The following is a 19,127-nucleotide window of genomic DNA, read 5'->3' as shown; positions in this document are numbered from 1 at the left end:
GACTTTTCCAATTTATGAATATGTACTATCTCCCTATTTGTTTATATCTTCTTTCATTTCTTCTATTAGTTTTGTAGTTGTTCTCATATAGACTTTGTTTTTGGAGGGTGCTAAAAAATAATAGTACTTTGCTTTTCATTTCAAATTCCAATTGTTCATTATTGGTATATTGGAAAACAACTGACTTCTGTATATTAGCCTTATATACTACAAACTTGCTATAATCACCTACTAGTTCCAGAAATTTACTTGATTTTTGGAATTTGAAAGACTTATAATGGTCAGTTTTTTTGTTTTTAAATTACTTATATCAATTTGTTTTTGTTACAGATGTTTCTCCTTTTTCCCCCATTGACACCCTCCTCCCCATCCCCACCGCCCTATCCCCAGCTTTGTCATCTATGTCCATTGGTTATGCATACATGCATGTAAGTTCTGTGGTTTATCTCTTCCACCCCAATACCCCCTCTTCTGAGGTTTGTCAGTCTGTACCCTACCTCTATGTCTCTAGTTTTGCTAACGTGTAGTTTCATATTGCAATTTAGAGACTGAACCTTCAAATTTTACATTTCAAGTATTTGTGAATGAAATAATCTGATGGCTCAGATTTGCTTAAAATACTTTTAAAAAGTGGTGGTAGTGAAGATGAAACAAGATTGCTAAACTGAAATTAAGGAAGCTGGTGATGGGTAGTACATGGGGTTTCATTACACTATTTAAAAAACAATTTTTTTCCCCCTCGCTTGAGGACATTTTTGCATTTATCTTCAGATAGAGCGTGAGGGAGAGAGGGAGGAAGAGAGAAAGAGAAACATCGATGTGAGAAACACATCAAGTGGCTGCCACCCACATGACCCCAACCCGGGCTGGGGACAAATTGCAACCGAGATACATGCCCTTAGTGGGAACCGAACCCGGGTCTCTCTGGTCCACAGGCTGATGCTCTAACTGCTGAGCCAAAATAGCCAGGACACAATTTTTTTAATTGATTGATTTTAGAGAGAGAGGGGAAAGAAAAGAGGGAGAGAGGGAGAAGAAGAGGGAAAGAGAGAGAGGGAGAGAGAGAGAGAGACTGTGATTTGTTGTTTCACTTATTTATGCATTCATTGGTTGATTCTTGTATGTGCCCTGACTGGGGATCGAACCCACTTAGCGTATGAAGACGATGCTCTAAAAAACTGAACTTATCTGGTCAGGGCTTCATTACACTATTTTTTTACCTTTGTATAAACTTGAAAATTTCCAAAATTAAAAAATTATATTTCAAGAATGAACAAATGACTTGAGATTACAGAAGTGTTTTCTTATCTGAAAGGGAGATTTTTTTCTTTTCCCCCAACATTTCTTTTCTAGTCTCTTAGAAAGTATATAATACATTTTGGAAGAATAACTGGTTGAATAGATGAATTCATGGATGAAATCATGTGTTTCATCTTTTTCTTCTCATCCATTTAAATCTTTAATCGGGCATAATATATACTTCGCCAAGAGCCAAAAATATGATAAGTCTGTGTGATGCCCATCTCAGGATCTCAAATGTATTTACTGATCTGATGATAGTACAATTTTATATTTTGGTATTATTCTCTATTTAAGAATCATGGTGGCCCTGGCCGGTTTGGTTCAGCGGTTAGAGCGTCCACCTGTGGTCCAGAGAGACCTGGGTTTGGTTCCTGCTAAGGGGATGTACCTCAGTTGCAGTTTGTCACTGGCCCTGGTTGGGTCGTGTGAGTGGCAACCACTCGATGTGTTCCTTTCATGTCGATGTTTCTCTTTCTCTCTCCCCCTCCCACTCTATGTGAACAAAAAATGGAAAAATGTCCTCGGGTAAGGATAAAAAAAAAAAAGAACCTCGGAGTTGGAAGGTAATTTAGAAGTTACAGAATTCTACATTCTACCTAGTGTCAGAATCCATCTATAACAATTAACAATTTAATTTATTCCATACTTTTCTCAGTACTGGGAATATAGTAGTTAAAAAAAAAAGCAAAGTTCCTGTCTTCATGGAGCTTACATTCCAGTGGGTGAGAAAGTTAATAAATAAAAATATGTTTGAAGTGATAGATACCATGATTCTTAAATAGACAGATCTAATGAAGGAAGAAAAAGAGCATAGAAAAATCATAGTGCCAGAAGGGTGGGGATGAAGGTCACAATTTTAAATATAGTAATCAGGGAAGGTCTCATGGTAATGTGAGCAAAGACTTGAGGAGGTGAGGGAATAAGCATGAGAATATCTAGGGAAAAAGAATTCTAGCATGGAAATAGCTATGACAAAGGCCCCAAGGTGGGAGCCTTTGTAGCTGACACTGAGCTAGAAAGGGGAAAGATGAGTCAGACAAGTAAGAAAAGCCACAAGGTAGGGGGCCATGTAGGCCTCTGTAAGGACCTTGGCTTTTATTCTGAGATGGGATGCATATGTTTTAACAGGATCACTACAGCTGCTGTATTGAGAAGAGTCTTCAGGGAGGCAAGGTTGAAGTAAGGAGACTAGTTAGGATATTGCTACAATAATCATTGTGCAGTAGCAATGGAGATAGAAAGAAATCAGAGGCTAGAAATACTCTGAAGCTACCTTCAGACAGGATTGGCTGATGGGTCAGATGAGGGGAATGAGAGGAAAAGGAGCCAAGAATGACTCCAGTGCTTTTGGATGAACAAGTCTGTCTTTTACTGAGAAGATTGGGAGGAGGAGTTTGGGGCAGGGGTGGCTGAAGATAGGAATTTTATTTTGGACATGTTGAGGTTGAAGAGCCTTACTACCCACTGAAGTGAAGATGTCAAATAGGCAACTAGCTATAATAGACTGAGTTCCAGCCCTAGCCGGTTTGGCTCAGGGGTAGAGCGTCAGCTGGCAGACCAATGAGTCTTGGGTTCGATTCTGGTCAAGGGCATGTAACTCGGTTGCAGTTCATTCCTGGCCCTGATCCGTGTTCTGTGGGAAGCAACCAGTCGATGTGTTCCTTTCACGTAGATGTTTCTCTCTTTCTCCCTCCCTCCCACTCTATCTGAAGATAAATGGAAAAATATCCTTGGGTGAGGATTAAAAATAAAAAATAAAAGGGAGAGACTGAGTTCCAGGTTGGAGCTAACATTTTGGGATTTATCAACATGTAGGTAGGTGGTGATTAGCACCTTGAAAGTGGAGGTGGTTACCTAAACAGTGATTTAAGAGAAGAAAAGCACAGGCCTGAACTCTGGGGGCACTCCAACATTTGGAGGTTAGGAGACAAGAGAAAATATAGCAATAGATATTAAGGAGGAGTAGCCAACTAAGATGCTTCCAGGACAGCGTGATCAACTTTGTTAAATGTGCTGATAGGTCAAGTAAGATGAGCACTGAACACCGAACATGGGACTTAGCAATGTGGAATTCCTTGTGAGCCAAAATGGAGGGTTCTGTGTGACTGGGAGGAGAGGAAGTGAAGACAGAGAGTATGAAAAACTCGGTTTGGCTCAGCAGTTAGAGCATCCGCCTGCGGTCCGGAGAGACCCGGGTTCGGTTCCCGCTAAGGGCATGTACCTCGGTTGCAGTTTGTCCCCGGCCCTGCTTGGTTGTGCGGGTAGCAGCCACTCGATGTGTCCCTTTCACATCGATGTTTCCCTCTCTCTCTCTCTTCTTCTCTCTCCCTCCCACTCTATTTGTGCAAAAAATGGAAAAATGTCCTCGGGTGAGGATAAAAAAAAAACTCTCGTAAGGAATTTTGTTGTAGAGAGGATGAGGAATGGGACAGTATCTAGAGGGGAATATAGACTTGGGACAAGAGTTTTTCATCTGTTTTTAAAAGTCTAAAATTTATATACTTTTTAAAAATACTTTTTATTGATTTTTTTTTAAGAGAGAGAGGAAGGGAGAGAGAGACAGAAACATCTATATGAGAGAGAAACATTGATCGACCACCTCCTGTGGGATTGAGCCTGCAACCCAGGCATGTGCCCTGACCGGGAATAGAACTGGGACCTCTCAGTCCAGGGAACAACACTCAATCCACTGAGCCACACCAAGTGGGCACGTTTTTTGTTTTTATTATTTTATGTTTGTTTGTTTGTTTGTTTGTTTGTTTGTTTATTTATTTATTTATTTATTTATTTATTTTAATCCTCACCTGAGGATATTTTTCTATTTGTCATCAGATAGAGTAGGAGGGAGGGAGAGAGAGAGCGGGAGAGAGAGAAGCATCGATAGTGACTGGTTGCCTCCCGCACAACCTCACCGGGGCCAGGGATGAATCGCAACTACGAGGTATGTGCCCTTGACCAAAACTGAACCCATGATTCATTGGTCCACGGGCCCATACTCTGACCACTGAGCCAAAGCGGCCAGGGCTAATTTTTTCGTTTTTAAACAAGAGAAACTCCAGTATGTGTACATGCTGACAGAAACGATCTGGTAGAAAGGGGCACGTAGGAAGCAGCAGCAGAGTGAAGCTATTTGAGATGCAAGATGATTCCTACTAGCAATGAGACATCAAAATGGCTAATATTATTGTAGATTTTCATCTATGGTCATAATTAAAACAAATACCAACTTTCGGTTAGAGGTTAATGAAAATAATATGCACTTTTTTCTACCCAAGATCATGAGACCCCTGGTTTTAGGGTATGATCAGGAGAGTGAGTGGGTAAGATAGGATGAATAACAAGATTACTGGAAGGGAGGAGCGGGAACTGAGAGGCTGAGGTGCTGGAGAAATCATATACAGTCGACCCTCGCCACTTCGCGCTTCAACTTTCGCGGCTTTACTCTATCATGGTTTTTTCAAATATATTCATTAAAAAGTTGATCAAGCCCTGGCCAGTTTGGCTCAGCGATTAGAGCGTCGGCCTGCAGTCCGGAGAGACCCGGGTTCGGTTCCCGCTAAGGGCACGTACTTCGGTTGCAGTTTGTCCCCGGCCCTGGTTGGTCGTGCGGGTGGCAGCCACTCGATGTGTCCCTTCACATCGATGTTTCTCTCTCTCTCTCCCTTCCTCTCTCTCCCTCCCACTCTATCTGTACAAAAAATGGAAAAATATCCTTGGGTGAGGATAAAAACAAAAAACAAAAAACAAACAAACAAAAAAAGTTGATCAAGCCCTGGCCAGTTTGGCTCAGCGGTTAGAGCGTTGGCCTGCGGTCCAGAGAGACCCGGGTTCAGTTCCCGCTAAGGGCACGTACCTCGGTTGCAGTTTGTCCCCGGCCCTGGATGGTCGTGTGGGTGGCAGCCACTTGATGTGTCCCTTTCACATCGATGTTTCTCTCTCTCTCTCTCTCCTTCCCACTCTGTCTGAACAAAATATGGAAAAATGTCCTCGGGTGAGGATAAAAAAAAAAAAGGTTGATCGAGCCCTGGCCGGTTTGGCTCAGCAGTTAGAATGTCGGCCTGCGGTCCAGAGAAACCTGGGTTCAATTCCCGCTAAGGGCATGTACCTCGGTTGCAGTTTGTCCCCGGCCCTGGTTGGGTTATGCGGGTGGCAACCACTCGATGTGCCCCTTTCACGTCGATGTCTCTCTTTCTCTCTCCCCCTCCCACTCTATCTGAACAAAAAATGGAAAAATGTCCTCGGGTGAGGATAAAAATAAGTAAATAAGTAAATAAATAAATAAATAAATAAATAAATAAAGTTGATCGAGACAGTGAAAATGATACAGTGCACGCTCGGTTGTCTGAGTCAATTATATACCCCTGTATTACAATTAAAATTTAAATTACTGTACGTATGGACTGTAGGCCTATGTATTTGAGCACCCCAGGAATCCTTCAACGCCAGGAGCAACCGCTAGAGTCTACAACAGATTAACTGCGATAAACCAGGGATGACTGTATGTGGATAGTGAAATTTCTAAGAATTTGAAACAGTAGTCCTAAAGAATGTGAAAGTGAGCTGGGAATTAACATCCTAGCCTCTGCCTGAACAAAGGCCACCTGAACTAGGCAATTCCCAATGTATGAGGCAGCTTATAATTCTGGTCAATTACGATTATAGGAAACTTCTTCCTTACTCTGAGTTAAACTCTACCACCTAATACTTGCCAAACTGTTCCTTGTCCAGTCTTTTAGAAATATTCACAATGAAGCTAATCTCTCTAAGATAGTTCTTAATGCATCTGAAGACAGTTCCAAGTGTTTTCTTTCCCAGGAAGGACACCATCAGGTCTTTCAACCATTCCTTAGACATCATTGTTTCTAGGACTCACTATCTTGATTGCTCAGTTTGGGATACACTTGATTTGTGATATCCTTGGAATGACAGAGTTAATGGCACAATCTTCTGATTTCCCTTCTGCTGTTCAAATCACTATGGTAATAAATAAATACTTTATTTGCCAAGGTGGGTGTAGGTACGACATTGTTATTGAGCAGCAGCAAAACCTCTTATACAAGTTATACAAAGATGTTTCTCCCCCACGATCTGGATCCTTCTGCTAGCCCTAAATTCACAGTGATTAATGTTATGGAAATAGAATTACTGGCAGACAAGAACATTACAATGTTAATGTTCCTAACCTGGCAGAAAAGACTATGAATTAATGCATCAGAAGGAATACTTACAAGAATATCAGTGTTTTCAAAATAATTCCTCCAGTATGGTCTGATTTTCCTCTGTCCACCAATGTCCCATACATTCAGTTTAAAACCTTGTGATTGTACACTTTTGATGTTAAAACCCTGCAACAAGGAAAGGCAAAAACATCAAGTTTTATTACACTTTGAAATCATAATTCTGACAGTTACATTTGATAGCTATGTTATTTACTAATTCTGAGGTACTCTGCCAGATGTGACACTGGTAATACTGAAAACAGTTTGCTATAATGGGGAAGAAAGTGATATATTTATACATGATTCCTTCATTCATGTTGTGGAGTCAGTGTTGCTAATGTCATGGATAACATGATGTGCTTTCTATCATGAGCATGTGCACATACACACATGTACACACACAAACACACAAACTGCTGAGGACAACTTGATATAAGAATAGTTCTGATAATACAGACCACACCCCTGATGTGTCCTCAGGATGGTAAAATTTAATAGGACATTACATGTAACTAACAAAAAATAAACAAAAAAACACGAATCTGAATCTGAAGATTCAACAGAACAGAACAAATGCTACATTTAAAAAGAGGCAAAAGCTACAATCTAGAAGATTGGATTCTTTTTTTTTTATCCTCACCCGAGGACATTTTTCAATATTTTGTTCAGATAGAGGGAGAGGGAGAGAGAAAGAGAGAAACATCGACGTGAAAGCGACACATCAAGTGGTTGCCACCCACACGACCCAACCAGGGCCGGGGACAAACTGCAACCAAGGTACGTGCCCTTAGCGGGAACCGAACCCGGGTCTCTCCAGACCGCAGGCCGACGCTCTAATCGCTGAGCCAAACCGGCCAGGGCGAAGATTGGATTCTTTAGGAGCAGTTCAAAATTAAAGAAATTTCCTCATGTGGATTACTTAGGAAAAGGAAGGAGCTGAACTCAGGACACTATGGGAGAGGTTGGCTAATAACTGGCTTAGGAGCCCAGCGAGGAAGGTAGGGCCTGCTGGCACAGCATGTTCAAACTCTGAAGTGGAGCCCTCAATTACAGGCAGTGATCAAAACAAACAAGCAGGCATTTGAAACTGTTCTTTATTAGGTATCTCTAATGAACCTGAAAAGAAAGTATTCATTTTCAGGACAGTTACTCAAGGTGGGAACTTGGGGAAGGTGAGCAAATCAGAGGCAGGCAGAATTGTGAGCTGGGAGCTAGTGTGCAGAGAAACAAATTAACAAGAACTCTGGGGTTTGGAGAGAAGGCATTTTATGAGCAAGAATAAAAAAAAATCTTCTTGCAAAAATGATATGGGGAAATCAGGATTTGAAAAATCTAACCGACAGCATGTTACCACAGAAGTGACATTTCATCCAGAATAACAGGAGTTAAGTGCATCTAGGATGCCTCCATACATGGTTGCCTCATCTGGCAGCTTGTCAACACTACCGCCTAGCACAGAAAGACAAGGCACAGTGCAGTAGCACAGAAACACTACCACCCAATTTCCCCTGAGGATAAATAGTCACCAGAGAATAACGGGATGATGCTGATTGCAGCTTCTCTAAAATGCCAACGACTGAATAAATGAGAAGTTTAAGAACTCTACAGGGAAGTGGCTTAAGCTTATTGTAAAAGACTGTTTCATTCTGACTCATTGACAAAACCACTTTTGTGAGCTTAAAAATTCTATACATAACTACATTATTAAATGTCAAACCCAGTAATATCAAATCCTTCTAAAATGAAGCAGGGAATAAATAAGAGTAAATCCTGGAATTCAACCATTTGTATCAGCTGCCTTAAAATTCTATTAAGTCATCAGACCCAATACATCTAACTAAGAAATCATTCTAAAGAGATAATGAGTGGTCATAAACATTTAGAGATGTGTATTGCATTAGTATTTATAACAACATAGAAAATGTTCATTATTAAGTGAAAAAGATGATACAAAACAGCACATTCTCTTTTAAAAAACATTTTTTTTTCTGTATTGATTTTAGAGAGAGGGAGAGAGACAGACAGAAACATCGATAAGAGAGAACATTGACTGGCCGCCTCCTGCATGCCCCTCACTGGGGATCTGGCCCTCAACCTGGGCATGTGCCCTGACTGGGAATCAAACCCGTGACCTCTTGATACATGGGTTGACGCTCAACCAGTGAGCCACACCGTCTAGGCAAAACAGCATATTCTCCATAAGACTTTTTAATTTATTTTAAATATACCTATCATATATATGCATAGAAAAGAAACTGAATGGATATATCACTAAATATTAACAGTGGTCATGTATAAATGGACATTATAGGTGATTTTTAGTGTCTCAATTTTACTTACATATGCTTTCTAAATTTACTATAATGAGCATCTATTACTTTTTTAAATATAAAAACAGAAACACAATAAAAGTTTGTTTTTAGCCCTGGCCGGTTTGGCTCAATGGTTACAGCATTGGCCCACAGACCAGAGTCTCCTGGGTTCGGTTTCTGCTAAGGGCACATACGTCGGTTGCAATTTGTCCTCAGCCTGGTTGGAGTCGTGTGGGTGGAAACCACTCAAGGTGTCTCTCTCACATCGATGTTTCTCTCTCTCTGTTCCTCCCTTTCTCCCTCCTGCTCTATCTGAATATAAATGCAAAAAGGTCCTCGGGTAAGTATAAAAAAAAAAAAAGTTTGTTTTTAAACAATAAATATGAAAACTTGACATAATATATGGTGGGGCAAAAGTAGGTTTACAGCTGTATGTGAAAGAGTTTATTCTTGTGCTGTTTATGAATTATTGTAATATTTTCCATACAAACAACTGTAAACCCACTTTTGCCCTACCCTGTATAATAACAGAGTCACCTAAACACATCAAACAAAGCCTGAAAGTTAGAATTGGAACTCTGAATCCATAACTGTGACCATGGAAGCCGTATTTTAGTGGTGCTCTTGAGAGACAGAGCTTATCACGAATCAAAAAACAAAAACAAAATTTAGCCTTTCTTCTGACAGAAATCCTCACACACTAATATGTGTTTTCAACCCTTCTAGGCTCTACTACTGTAGTGTATTTCCCTTATACTATACATTAAATTTGTTCAGAAGCTATAAAATTGCTCATTTGGTAACAGTTGAAAAATTTTTCTGCAAAGTGTTTTCAATTAGTAAGACTCATAGGCCATGAAGTACACACACCAGTACGGCTATTCAAACCTGACACCAAGCTCTTGGCACAGTATGGTGACAGAAAATGATAAATAACCCTGGTTTTGCTAAAACCTCTAATGTTCAAACATTTTAAAGTGACTAAGACCAACAGGACTGTCCCTAGTTAGGAAACACAAAGGCATGGCCAAATGTCAAGCTTTCTCTGAATGTCCAATAGGAAAGAAGGTCTAAAAAAGCAGACGAGAGTTCTACCAACCAGGACTTGTCTTTGAACTTCCATACAGTGAGCACCACCACTGCCTTATTTTTTGTGTTTTGCTTGCTTAGCCTCAGGAAAGAAAAAGGTTAATGAGGCTGTATTAAAATTATAGGTAACTATGTTACTGTTTTATCCTTTATTGATTTTTAGAGAGAGAGGAAATAAGAGGGAGAGATAAAAACATCGATGAGAGAGAACATCGATTGGCCGCCTCCTGCACATCCACACTGGGGATTTGGCCCACAACCCAGGCATGTGTCCTGACCGGGAATCGAACCGGTGACCTCTTGGTGTGTGGGTTGATACTCAACCACTGTGTCACACTGGCCAGACAGTAACTTTTTTTTTTAATCCTCACCCGAGGACATTTTTCCATTTTTGTTCAGATAGAGGGAGAGAGGGGGAGAGAGAGAGAGAGACAGAGAAACATCGATGCGAAAGGGACACATCGAGTGGCTGACTCCCGCACAACCCCAACCAGGGCCAGGGACAAACTGCAACCGAGGTACGTGCCCTTAGTGGGAACCAAATCCGAGTTTCTCTGGACTGCGGGCTGACGCTCTAACCGCTGAGTCAAACTGGCCAGGGCCCAGAGGGTAACTTTTATTTTAAAAATTTATATATATTTGTATTTATTAAGTCTAAAAACTATGCACAAAATATTAACAGTGGCTTTTCTCAAAGTACTCTTTGGTTTTCTGCTTTATTTCTCTGTATTTTCTACATAACTTAATTTTATAATCAGAGAAGATAAAGCTATTTTTAAAAATAAATCATTTAGCCCTGGATCAGTGGTTGGAGCGTCAGCCTGCAGTCCAGAGAGACCTGGGTTCGGTTCCTGCTAAGGAGGTGTACCTCGGTTGCAGTTTGTCCCTGGCCCTGGTTGATCGTGCAGGTGGCAGCCACTTGATGTGTCTCTTTCACATTGATATTTCTCTCTCTCTCTCTCCCTCCCATTCTGCCTGATCAAAAAATGGAAAAATGTCCTCGGGTGAGGATAAAAAAATAAAAATAAAAATAAATCATTTAGCCCTGGCCAGTTTGGCTCAGCAGTTAGAGCGCCGACCTGTGGTCCAGAGAGACCTGGGTTCGGTTCCCACTAAGGGCACATACTTCGGCTGCAGTTTGTCCCACTCAATCTGAACAAAAAAATGGAAAAAAGTCCTCGGGTGAGGATAAAAAATAAAAAAAATCATCTAGCCCTGGCTAGTTTGGCTTCGCGGTTAGAGCGTCAGCCAGAGAACCAAAGAGTTTGGTTCTGGTCAAGGGCATGCACCTCAGTTATAGTTTGGTCCCTGGCCCTGGTCAGAGTCACGTGGGAGGCAACCAATTAATGTGTCTCTCTCACATCGATGTTTCTCTCTCTCTCTCTCTCTCTCTCTCTCTCTCTCCCCCCCCTCCCTCACACTCCATCTGAAGATAAATGAAAATAATAAAAAATAAATCATTTAGCCCTGGACAGTTTTGCTCAGCAGTTAGAGCGTCGACCCACAGTCTGAGGGGTCTCAGGTTCTATTCCCCCTCAAGGGCACATGCTTGGGTTGCAGGTTCGATCCCCAGTCCGATCAGGTCATGCAGGAGGAAACCAGTTGATGTGTCTCTCTCACATCTATGTTTTTTTTTTTCTCTCTCTCTCCCTCCTTTCCTCCCTCCCACTCTATCTAAAAATCAATGGAAAAATATCCTCGGGTGAGGATTAACAACAACAAAAAAGGAATCACTTAGATCCGAGGGAAATGATTGTGTTTTGACATATATACACATATATATTTATTTGAATTATTTATTTAAAAATTATAAGATATACATACAATAAAATATATGAGGATTTTTTTTTTAAAAATCCTCACCCAAGGACATTTTCCCATTTATTTTCAGAGTTGGGAGGGAGAGGGGGAGAGAGAAAGAGAAACATGGATGTAAGAGAGACACATCGATTGGCTGCCTCCTGCACAACCCCGACCAGGGCCGGGGACTGAACCACAACCGAGGTACATGCCAATGACTAGAACTGAACCCGAGACTCCTTGGTCTGAGGGTTGAAGCTCTAACCACTGAGAAAACCAGCCAGGGCCCATTTTAACCATTTTTAAGTGTAGTTCACTGGCATTAAATACATTTGCATTGTAGTGTAACCATCACCATCATCCATCCGCAGAACTTTCATCTTGCAACACTGACTCTCTGTACCCATTAAATAATTTCCGATACCCCCCACTTCTGCCTCTGATAACCATTATTCTACTTTCTGTCTCTGTGCATTTGACCACTCTAAGTATCTCATATAAATGGAAATCTCTTGATATATTTTTGAAATCTTCAGATTATTTTTATACAGTATAGACTTTTCTCAGTAACAAAACTTAGAAGTGGACAAAACTGTATTTACCATTTTATTTTTCATATTGCTATTATCATCTTCCATGTGTCCCACAAGCATCTGGGGCCAACACAGTGCTCACCTGTGTAGGTGTGATGTGGCTGATGTCTTCAGACGCAAGCTGCTTCAGAAGGGTAGTCTTGCCAGCATTATCCAAGCCCAGAAGAAGGAGCCTCACCTCCTGGTCTGGTGCACTTTTCAATTTACGCAAAATTGAGAGTAAGCCCTTGAACAACCATAAAAAAGATTACTTTTGGGGCACTAACTTTGATATTATTGAACATCAGAGTATCTTCTTCTCATTGAAAAAATTTCTTGGTTGTGGAGAGCTTAGTTATTCTTTTCCACTTTAATGTCATTTATTTCATTTGCTTTCCCTTTCTAAGTTTTGGCAGGAGTGTGTCAGAAAATTCAGCAACTTAATAAATAGCATGGCTTATTCCTGCTCCTCCTATTAATCCAGTTTAGCAATCACCCCAAATCTACCGGGAGTATGAGCTACTACCCAACACGTGTTCTCAAAGCCCTTTATATAAACTCAAGAGTATAGCACTCATCTTATCAGACTATAGGTAATTGACTTTTTTTTTTTTTTTTCTCCTTTACTAAAGTGAACTCTCTTGCTGATGACTACAGGTTTTGTTTCTTACATGCCTGGTATTTATTAGATAGATACTAGATAATAGTTGTTGAGCCCTGGTCGGTTTGGCTCAGCGGTTGGAGCGTCGGCCTGTGGACCAGAGAGTCCCTGGGTTCGGTTCCCGCTAGGGGCATGTACCAAAAAAAAAAAAAAAAAAAGTAGTTGTTGAATTAAATAGAATGTTTCACCCAAGTTAATGTAAGATTTAAAGGTGCTATACAAAGAAATATAACACGGAAGTTAGGGAATTTAAAAGTCATTCATAAAGAGAAAAAAAATTAAAATTTAACCATGGTATTTTTGACTAGTAACTTATATTTCTGTTTCTTGTTTTTATTTGTTTTTTTATTTTGTTAATCCTCACTGAGGATATTTTTCCATTGATTTTTAGATAGAGTAGAGGTGGGGGTGGAGAGAAAAACATTGATGTGAGAGAGAGACATCAATTGGTTGCCTCTCATACCATCCTGACCAGGACCAGGGATCAAACTTGCAACCGAGGAACGTGTCCTTGACTGGAATTGAACCCTCAACTCTATGGTTCTCAGGCTGATGCTCTAACTGCTGAGCCAAACCAGCCAGGGTTCTTGTTCTTGTTCTTATTTTTTTTATGGTAAATCATGTTGCTTTTTATATAAGAACATAAGAAAAATCTTATCCAATAGTTACTTGTTCTGTCCGGCAGCTGACAATCTTGTTCCAATAATGCATGGTTAAAATAAGAATCAAAGAATCCCAGATTTTATTTTTTATTAAATTTTTTTAAAAATCTTCACCTGAGAATATTTTTCCACTGATTTTCAGATAGAGTGGGAGGGGTGGGGTGAGGTGGTGGCAGGGGAGAAAGACAGAAACATCAGTGTGAGAGAGATGCATGGATTGGTTGTTTCCTGCATGACCCTGACTAGGGCCGGGGATCAAACCCACAACCGAAGTATGTGCTCTTGATCAGAATAGAACCCGAGACACTTCGATCCTTTGGCCGACACTCTCGCCGCTGAGCCAAATGCCAAGGCAAAGAATCCCAGATTTTATAGGGCATTTAATCTAATCTTTCAGCTCCAGCAGAAATTCCTTCAAACTGAGTCTTCTAATTATATTAAATGGTTATATTTTTTATCTGCATTGCACCAGGCAATAATTCAAACCAGTTTGTTCACTCAGATCAAATAATAATTCTGAGAAATAATTCTCAACAACTGAATCTTTGGACAATGATATGCAAATATGCATAATTATTAAGAATTCCTTTCTCCCAGAGACTCTTTGTTTACCACTTCAAGTACTGTATTTGCACTGACTTGCAAAGAACCACATTAACCTCTCTATGCCTCAATTTTTTCCAGCAATAAAATGAAAGGTTTGGTTAAAGACAGAAAGACAAATTCTATACCAAAAGATTTGGGAAAGAGAGGCTGACTAGATCTGAAACTAACAAACAAAAAAAGATAGGCATGACATTTCTTTTGTTTTCATCTCTTTTGGCCTCAAATACTTTGATACCACTCCTTTTTGAAACTGTACTTATGAGAAGTCTCCCTGGCTTCTGTTAGCCACATTGCAATCACTCATTTATAATACCCCCTTTCAGAACAGTTAAAATTAGAATTCTGAGATCCTCAGGGGACTGGTGATATAAAAAAGCTAAGAACAGGGAAAACACATTGTACTACTCCTGAGTTCCTGATTAGAGGTTCTCATTACCTTTCCAATAAAATTCTAAAACAACTGGAACTTATCCCATTAAAACATTTAAAAAATATATTTTTTCTTTACTAAGTTTAGAGAGAAGGAAGGGAGAGGGAGAGAGAGACAGAAACATCTATGAGAGAGAACATTGATTGGCCACCTCCTGCACACTCCCCACTGGGGATTGGGCCCACAACCTGGGCATGTGCTTTAATTGGGAATCAAACTGGTGACTTCTTGGTGTATGGGTCGACACTAAACCACTGAGCCACACCAACCGGGCCATCCCATTAGTACATTAAAAAACAGTACAGGTTCGCCCTGGCCGGTTTGGCTCAGCGGTTAGAGCGTCCACCTGCGGTCCAGAGAGACCCGGGTTCGGTTTCCGCTTAGGGCATGTACCTCGGTTGCAGTTTGTCCCCGGCCCTGCTTGGTCGTGCGGGTGGCAGCCACTCGATGTGTCCCTTTCACATCGATGTTTCCCTCTCTCTCTCTTCCTCTCTCTCCCTCCCACTCTGTCTGTACAAAAAATGGAAAAATGTCCTCGGATGAGGATTAAAAAAACTTAAATTAAATTAAATTAAAAAAACAAAACAAAACAAAAAAAAACAGTACAGGTTCAGTTCTTCACATGCATTATCTACGACTGAAGAAATTATGAAAGAAGGTCTGTTTTCTACAAAATAGTTTCAAGGTCCAAAATGAATGTTTTAGGCTTTTCCTCATGTGTCTCTTCTTTGGAAAAATTAGTACTTAAAAATGCTGCATTCTGCAGGCTGAGACTTTTTACATATTCATTCTATTTGAAATTGAATAATTAAAAGAAAAATATAATTTCGACTCACCTTAAAAGGAGAGAAGCAAAGCACTGATGAGAAAGAAACCACTCTAACTAGAGCTAAACTTTATTAACCTAATGGTATAAAAAAAACAAGACTTTTACATATCTAGCCCTGGCGGGTTTGGCTCAGCAGTTAGAGCATTGGCCGGTCTGGAGAGACCCAGGTTCAGTTCCTGCTAAGGGCATGTACTTCAGTAGCAGTTTGTCCCCGGCCCTGGTTGGGTCCTGTGAGTGGCAACCACTAGATGTGTCCCTTTCACGTCGGACATGTCGATGTTTCTCTCTCTGTCTCTTCCTCTCTCTCCCTCCCACTCTATCTGAACAAAAAACAAAAAAATGTCCTCGGGTGAGGATAAAAAAATAAATAAAATAAAATAAAATAAATAAATAAGACTTTTACATTTCTGTTTTTGTTTTTTGTTTTTAATCTTCGCCCGAGGACATTTTTCCATTTTTTGTTCAGATAGAGTGGGAGGGAGAGGAAGAGAGAGAGAAACATTGACGTGAAAGGGACACATCGAGTGGCTGCCTCCCACACAACCCAACCAGGGCCGGGGACAAACTGCAACTGAGGTACATGCCCTTAGCGGGAACTGAACCCGGGTCTCTCTGGACCGCAGGCCGACGCTCTAACCGCTGAGCCAAACAGGCCAGGGCAGACTTTTACATTTCTAATAGGTTATCCTCCTCATCGGCAAACGATGTCACATGCTTCACTTTTAAGTGAAATTACAGAGAAATGGAAAGTTCAGCTAATATTTTCTTCCGGAAAAATGATAAATGGCATCTCAAGCATGGTCTAGGGAAGACAAATGCAAATGAAATACAGCATCATGTTAACCCAACTGCTGAGGACAGATCACAGGATTATCAGGGTTTGCTAAATAGGGAAGAGGATATTTATAGAGTTCTGCCTGAAAGGTACAGAGTAAGCTGATTTAAGAGGCTAGAGGAAACAGAGCAGAATAAATCTATTCTATGCTTCTATCCATATATGTCCATACTTTATTTTAAATGTCAAATGAAGGAAGGCAGACATTAGAAGTTAATTTTATTATGGAGCTAAGTTTTGTAGTATAAATACAAGGGAATGGATTTTTAAGGTGTATTTTTGGTCAAAATATTCATTCATTCATTCATCCATCATTAAATACTCATAATGTGCTCAAGTACAATAGTGAGCAAAACAGACATGATCTCTATGTAGGATTTTTACTACTACCTATGCCATTAAATAAAGGCAATTTAAGAAGAAAGAACTTTAGTTAACTGTAGATTGTGTTATACCACACATGTATACAAGTTATATGTACTCTGGTGGACAAAAGTGGTCTGACTCAGCCACAAATGTTTAAACAAACTTTTCTACAGCAAATCATGAAGAGACGTGCTGCTACATTTTCCCTGCCTCAAAATCAACTTAAACTCAACTACTGGCAGTCATGGCCCACTGACCTAAAATGATACAAACTAGGTCATTCACAGAAACAGGCCTGGTAGAGAGGGAAAGAGGAATGTGTTGTAATATGGAAAATATATGTGGCTAAAAGGAGCGGCTTAAATTTAAATATTCAAATTAGTAAGCTAATTGACAAGTATATGCACTCCCCATAACTAACTTAAATGGAACTGACTTCAATTTATTTTACCTCTTTAATCTAAAAAAAAACTGGTAGTGCCCAGCAAGACCTTACTAATTTCCAGGAATTCCTATAGCCTTAATAGGGAGAACTTCACCCAAACTTCTGTCTTCTTTCTCCTCATCTCTCTACTAAATAAATACCATGTTTCTTGAGGAACAAAATATGGGCATCTCTTCAGAAAGATTGTGGGTTCCCACTTCACCAGAGTCCTAATGAAAACAACATTGTGGCCTTGGCTGGTTTGGCTCAGTTGTTAGAGCATCGGCCCTTGGAGCAAAGAGTCGCGGGTTTGATTCCAGTCAAGGGCATGTACTTGGGTTGCAGTTTGGTCCCAGGCCCTGCTCAGAGCCATGTGGGAGGCAACCAGTCTGTGTGTCTCTCTCACATGGATGTTTCTCTCTCTTTCTCCCTCCCACTCTATCTGAAGATAAATGGAAAAATATCCTCAGGTGAGCATTCAAAAAAGAAAAAAAACATTACGGGCTTTCGAGTTTCATAGATTTGTATTTAACTTCCCTATGTGTGTAACTCCAGCCACAGTTAGGTCTAGAAAATGGGAACAATACTTTTTTTTTTTTTTTATCCTCACCCGAGGATATTTTTCCATTTTTTGTACAGATAGAGTGGGAGGGAGTGAGAGAGAGAAACATCGACGTGAAGGGACACATCAAGTGGCTGCCAGCCGCACGACCAACCAGGGCCGGGGACAAACTGCAACCGAAGTACGTGCCCTTAGCGGGAACCGAACCCGGGTCTCTCAGGACCGCAGGCCGACGCTCTAACCGCTGAGCCAAACTGGCCAGGGCCGGGAACAATACTTATATCTCAAGAAAAATGTTAGGGCCTTGGCTGGTGTGGGTCAGTTGGTTGAAAGTCATTCCTTGCATCAAAAGGTCACCAGTTCAATTCCCAGTTATGGCACATACCCAGGTTTCGGGTTCGATCCCCGGTTGCGACACTGATTGATGGTTCTCTCTTACACTGATGTTTCTCTCTCTCTAAAATCAATAAAAACATATTAAAAAAAAATGTTAGGAAGAGTAATAAGGTAATGTGGCCTGGCCAGTGTAGCTCAGTGGATTGAGCATCAGCCCATGCATCAAGAGGTCACTGTTTTTTTTTTAATCCTCACCCGAGGATGTTTTTCTATTTATCTTCAGATAAGAGTGGGAAGGAGAGGGAGAGAAACATGGATGTGAGAGAGACACATTAACTGGTTGCCTCCGGCATGACTGGGACCAGGGCCGGGACGAACTGCTATAGATACGTGCCCTTGACCGGAATGAAACCCGAGACTCATTGGTCCGTGGTCTGACACTCTATGGCTAAGCCAAACTGGCCAGGGCAAGAGGTCACTGGTTTAATTCCTGGTCAGGTACGTGCCTCATGGGGGCTTGATCCCCAGTGAGGGGTGTGCGGGAAGCAGCTATCTCTCTCTCTGAAAAATAAATAAAACATACTAAAAAAAAAAATTATATATATATACACACACACACACACACACACACACATACTCTCTCTCTCCTGCACTACCCAACCAGGGCCGGGGACAAACTGCAACCGAAGTACGTGCCCTTAGGGGGAACCAAATCTTGGGTAGTAGAGAGAGAGAAACATCCATGTGAGAGAGACACACAGACTAATATATATATATATATATTAGTAATGTGTGTAAAGCATGGCACATAGTAGGCCCTCAAAACAGTTGTGTTTGTTTATTTTTACTTTTCACTGACCATTTCTGACCAGAAAACAATCTTGGTAACCATCTTCAAATGTTGAATATACTTAATAACTACCACTAGGTTCATACATGTAGAAAGTAGTTCATAAGTAATTTCTGAATGAAGGCATCATCTATTAAATAATAATAATTACGTATGCCCTGCCCTGGCCGGTTTGGCTTAGCGGTTAGAGCACTGGCCCTTAGACCAAAGAGTCTCGGGTTTGATTCTAGTCAAGGGCACATACTTGGTTGTGGTTCGGTCCTTAGTCCTGG

General features: G+C 40.7%; 1 protein-coding gene across 1 annotated transcript in view; it reads right to left on the bottom strand.

Annotated features, from left to right (window-relative positions):
- Positions 1-19,127, bottom strand: part of ARL3 (ADP ribosylation factor like GTPase 3) — a 47,422-nt gene that overhangs the window by 25,104 nt on the left and 3,191 nt on the right. The window contains exons 2-3 of the mRNA XM_036264970.1: positions 12,398-12,541; positions 6,531-6,647 (exon numbers count right to left, since the gene is read on the bottom strand). Coding sequence (XP_036120863.1) covers positions 6,531-6,647; positions 12,398-12,541 — 261 coding nt within the window. The remainder of the gene's footprint in view (positions 1-6,530; positions 6,648-12,397; positions 12,542-19,127) is intronic.

Source organism: Molossus molossus, unplaced genomic scaffold (assembly GCF_014108415.1).
Source record: "Molossus molossus isolate mMolMol1 unplaced genomic scaffold, mMolMol1.p scaffold_m16_p_17, whole genome shotgun sequence".
NCBI lineage: Eukaryota > Metazoa > Chordata > Mammalia > Chiroptera > Molossidae > Molossus > Molossus molossus.
The sequence above is the reverse complement of the archived record's forward strand: the minus strand, read 5'-3'. Positions and strand labels throughout refer to the sequence as shown.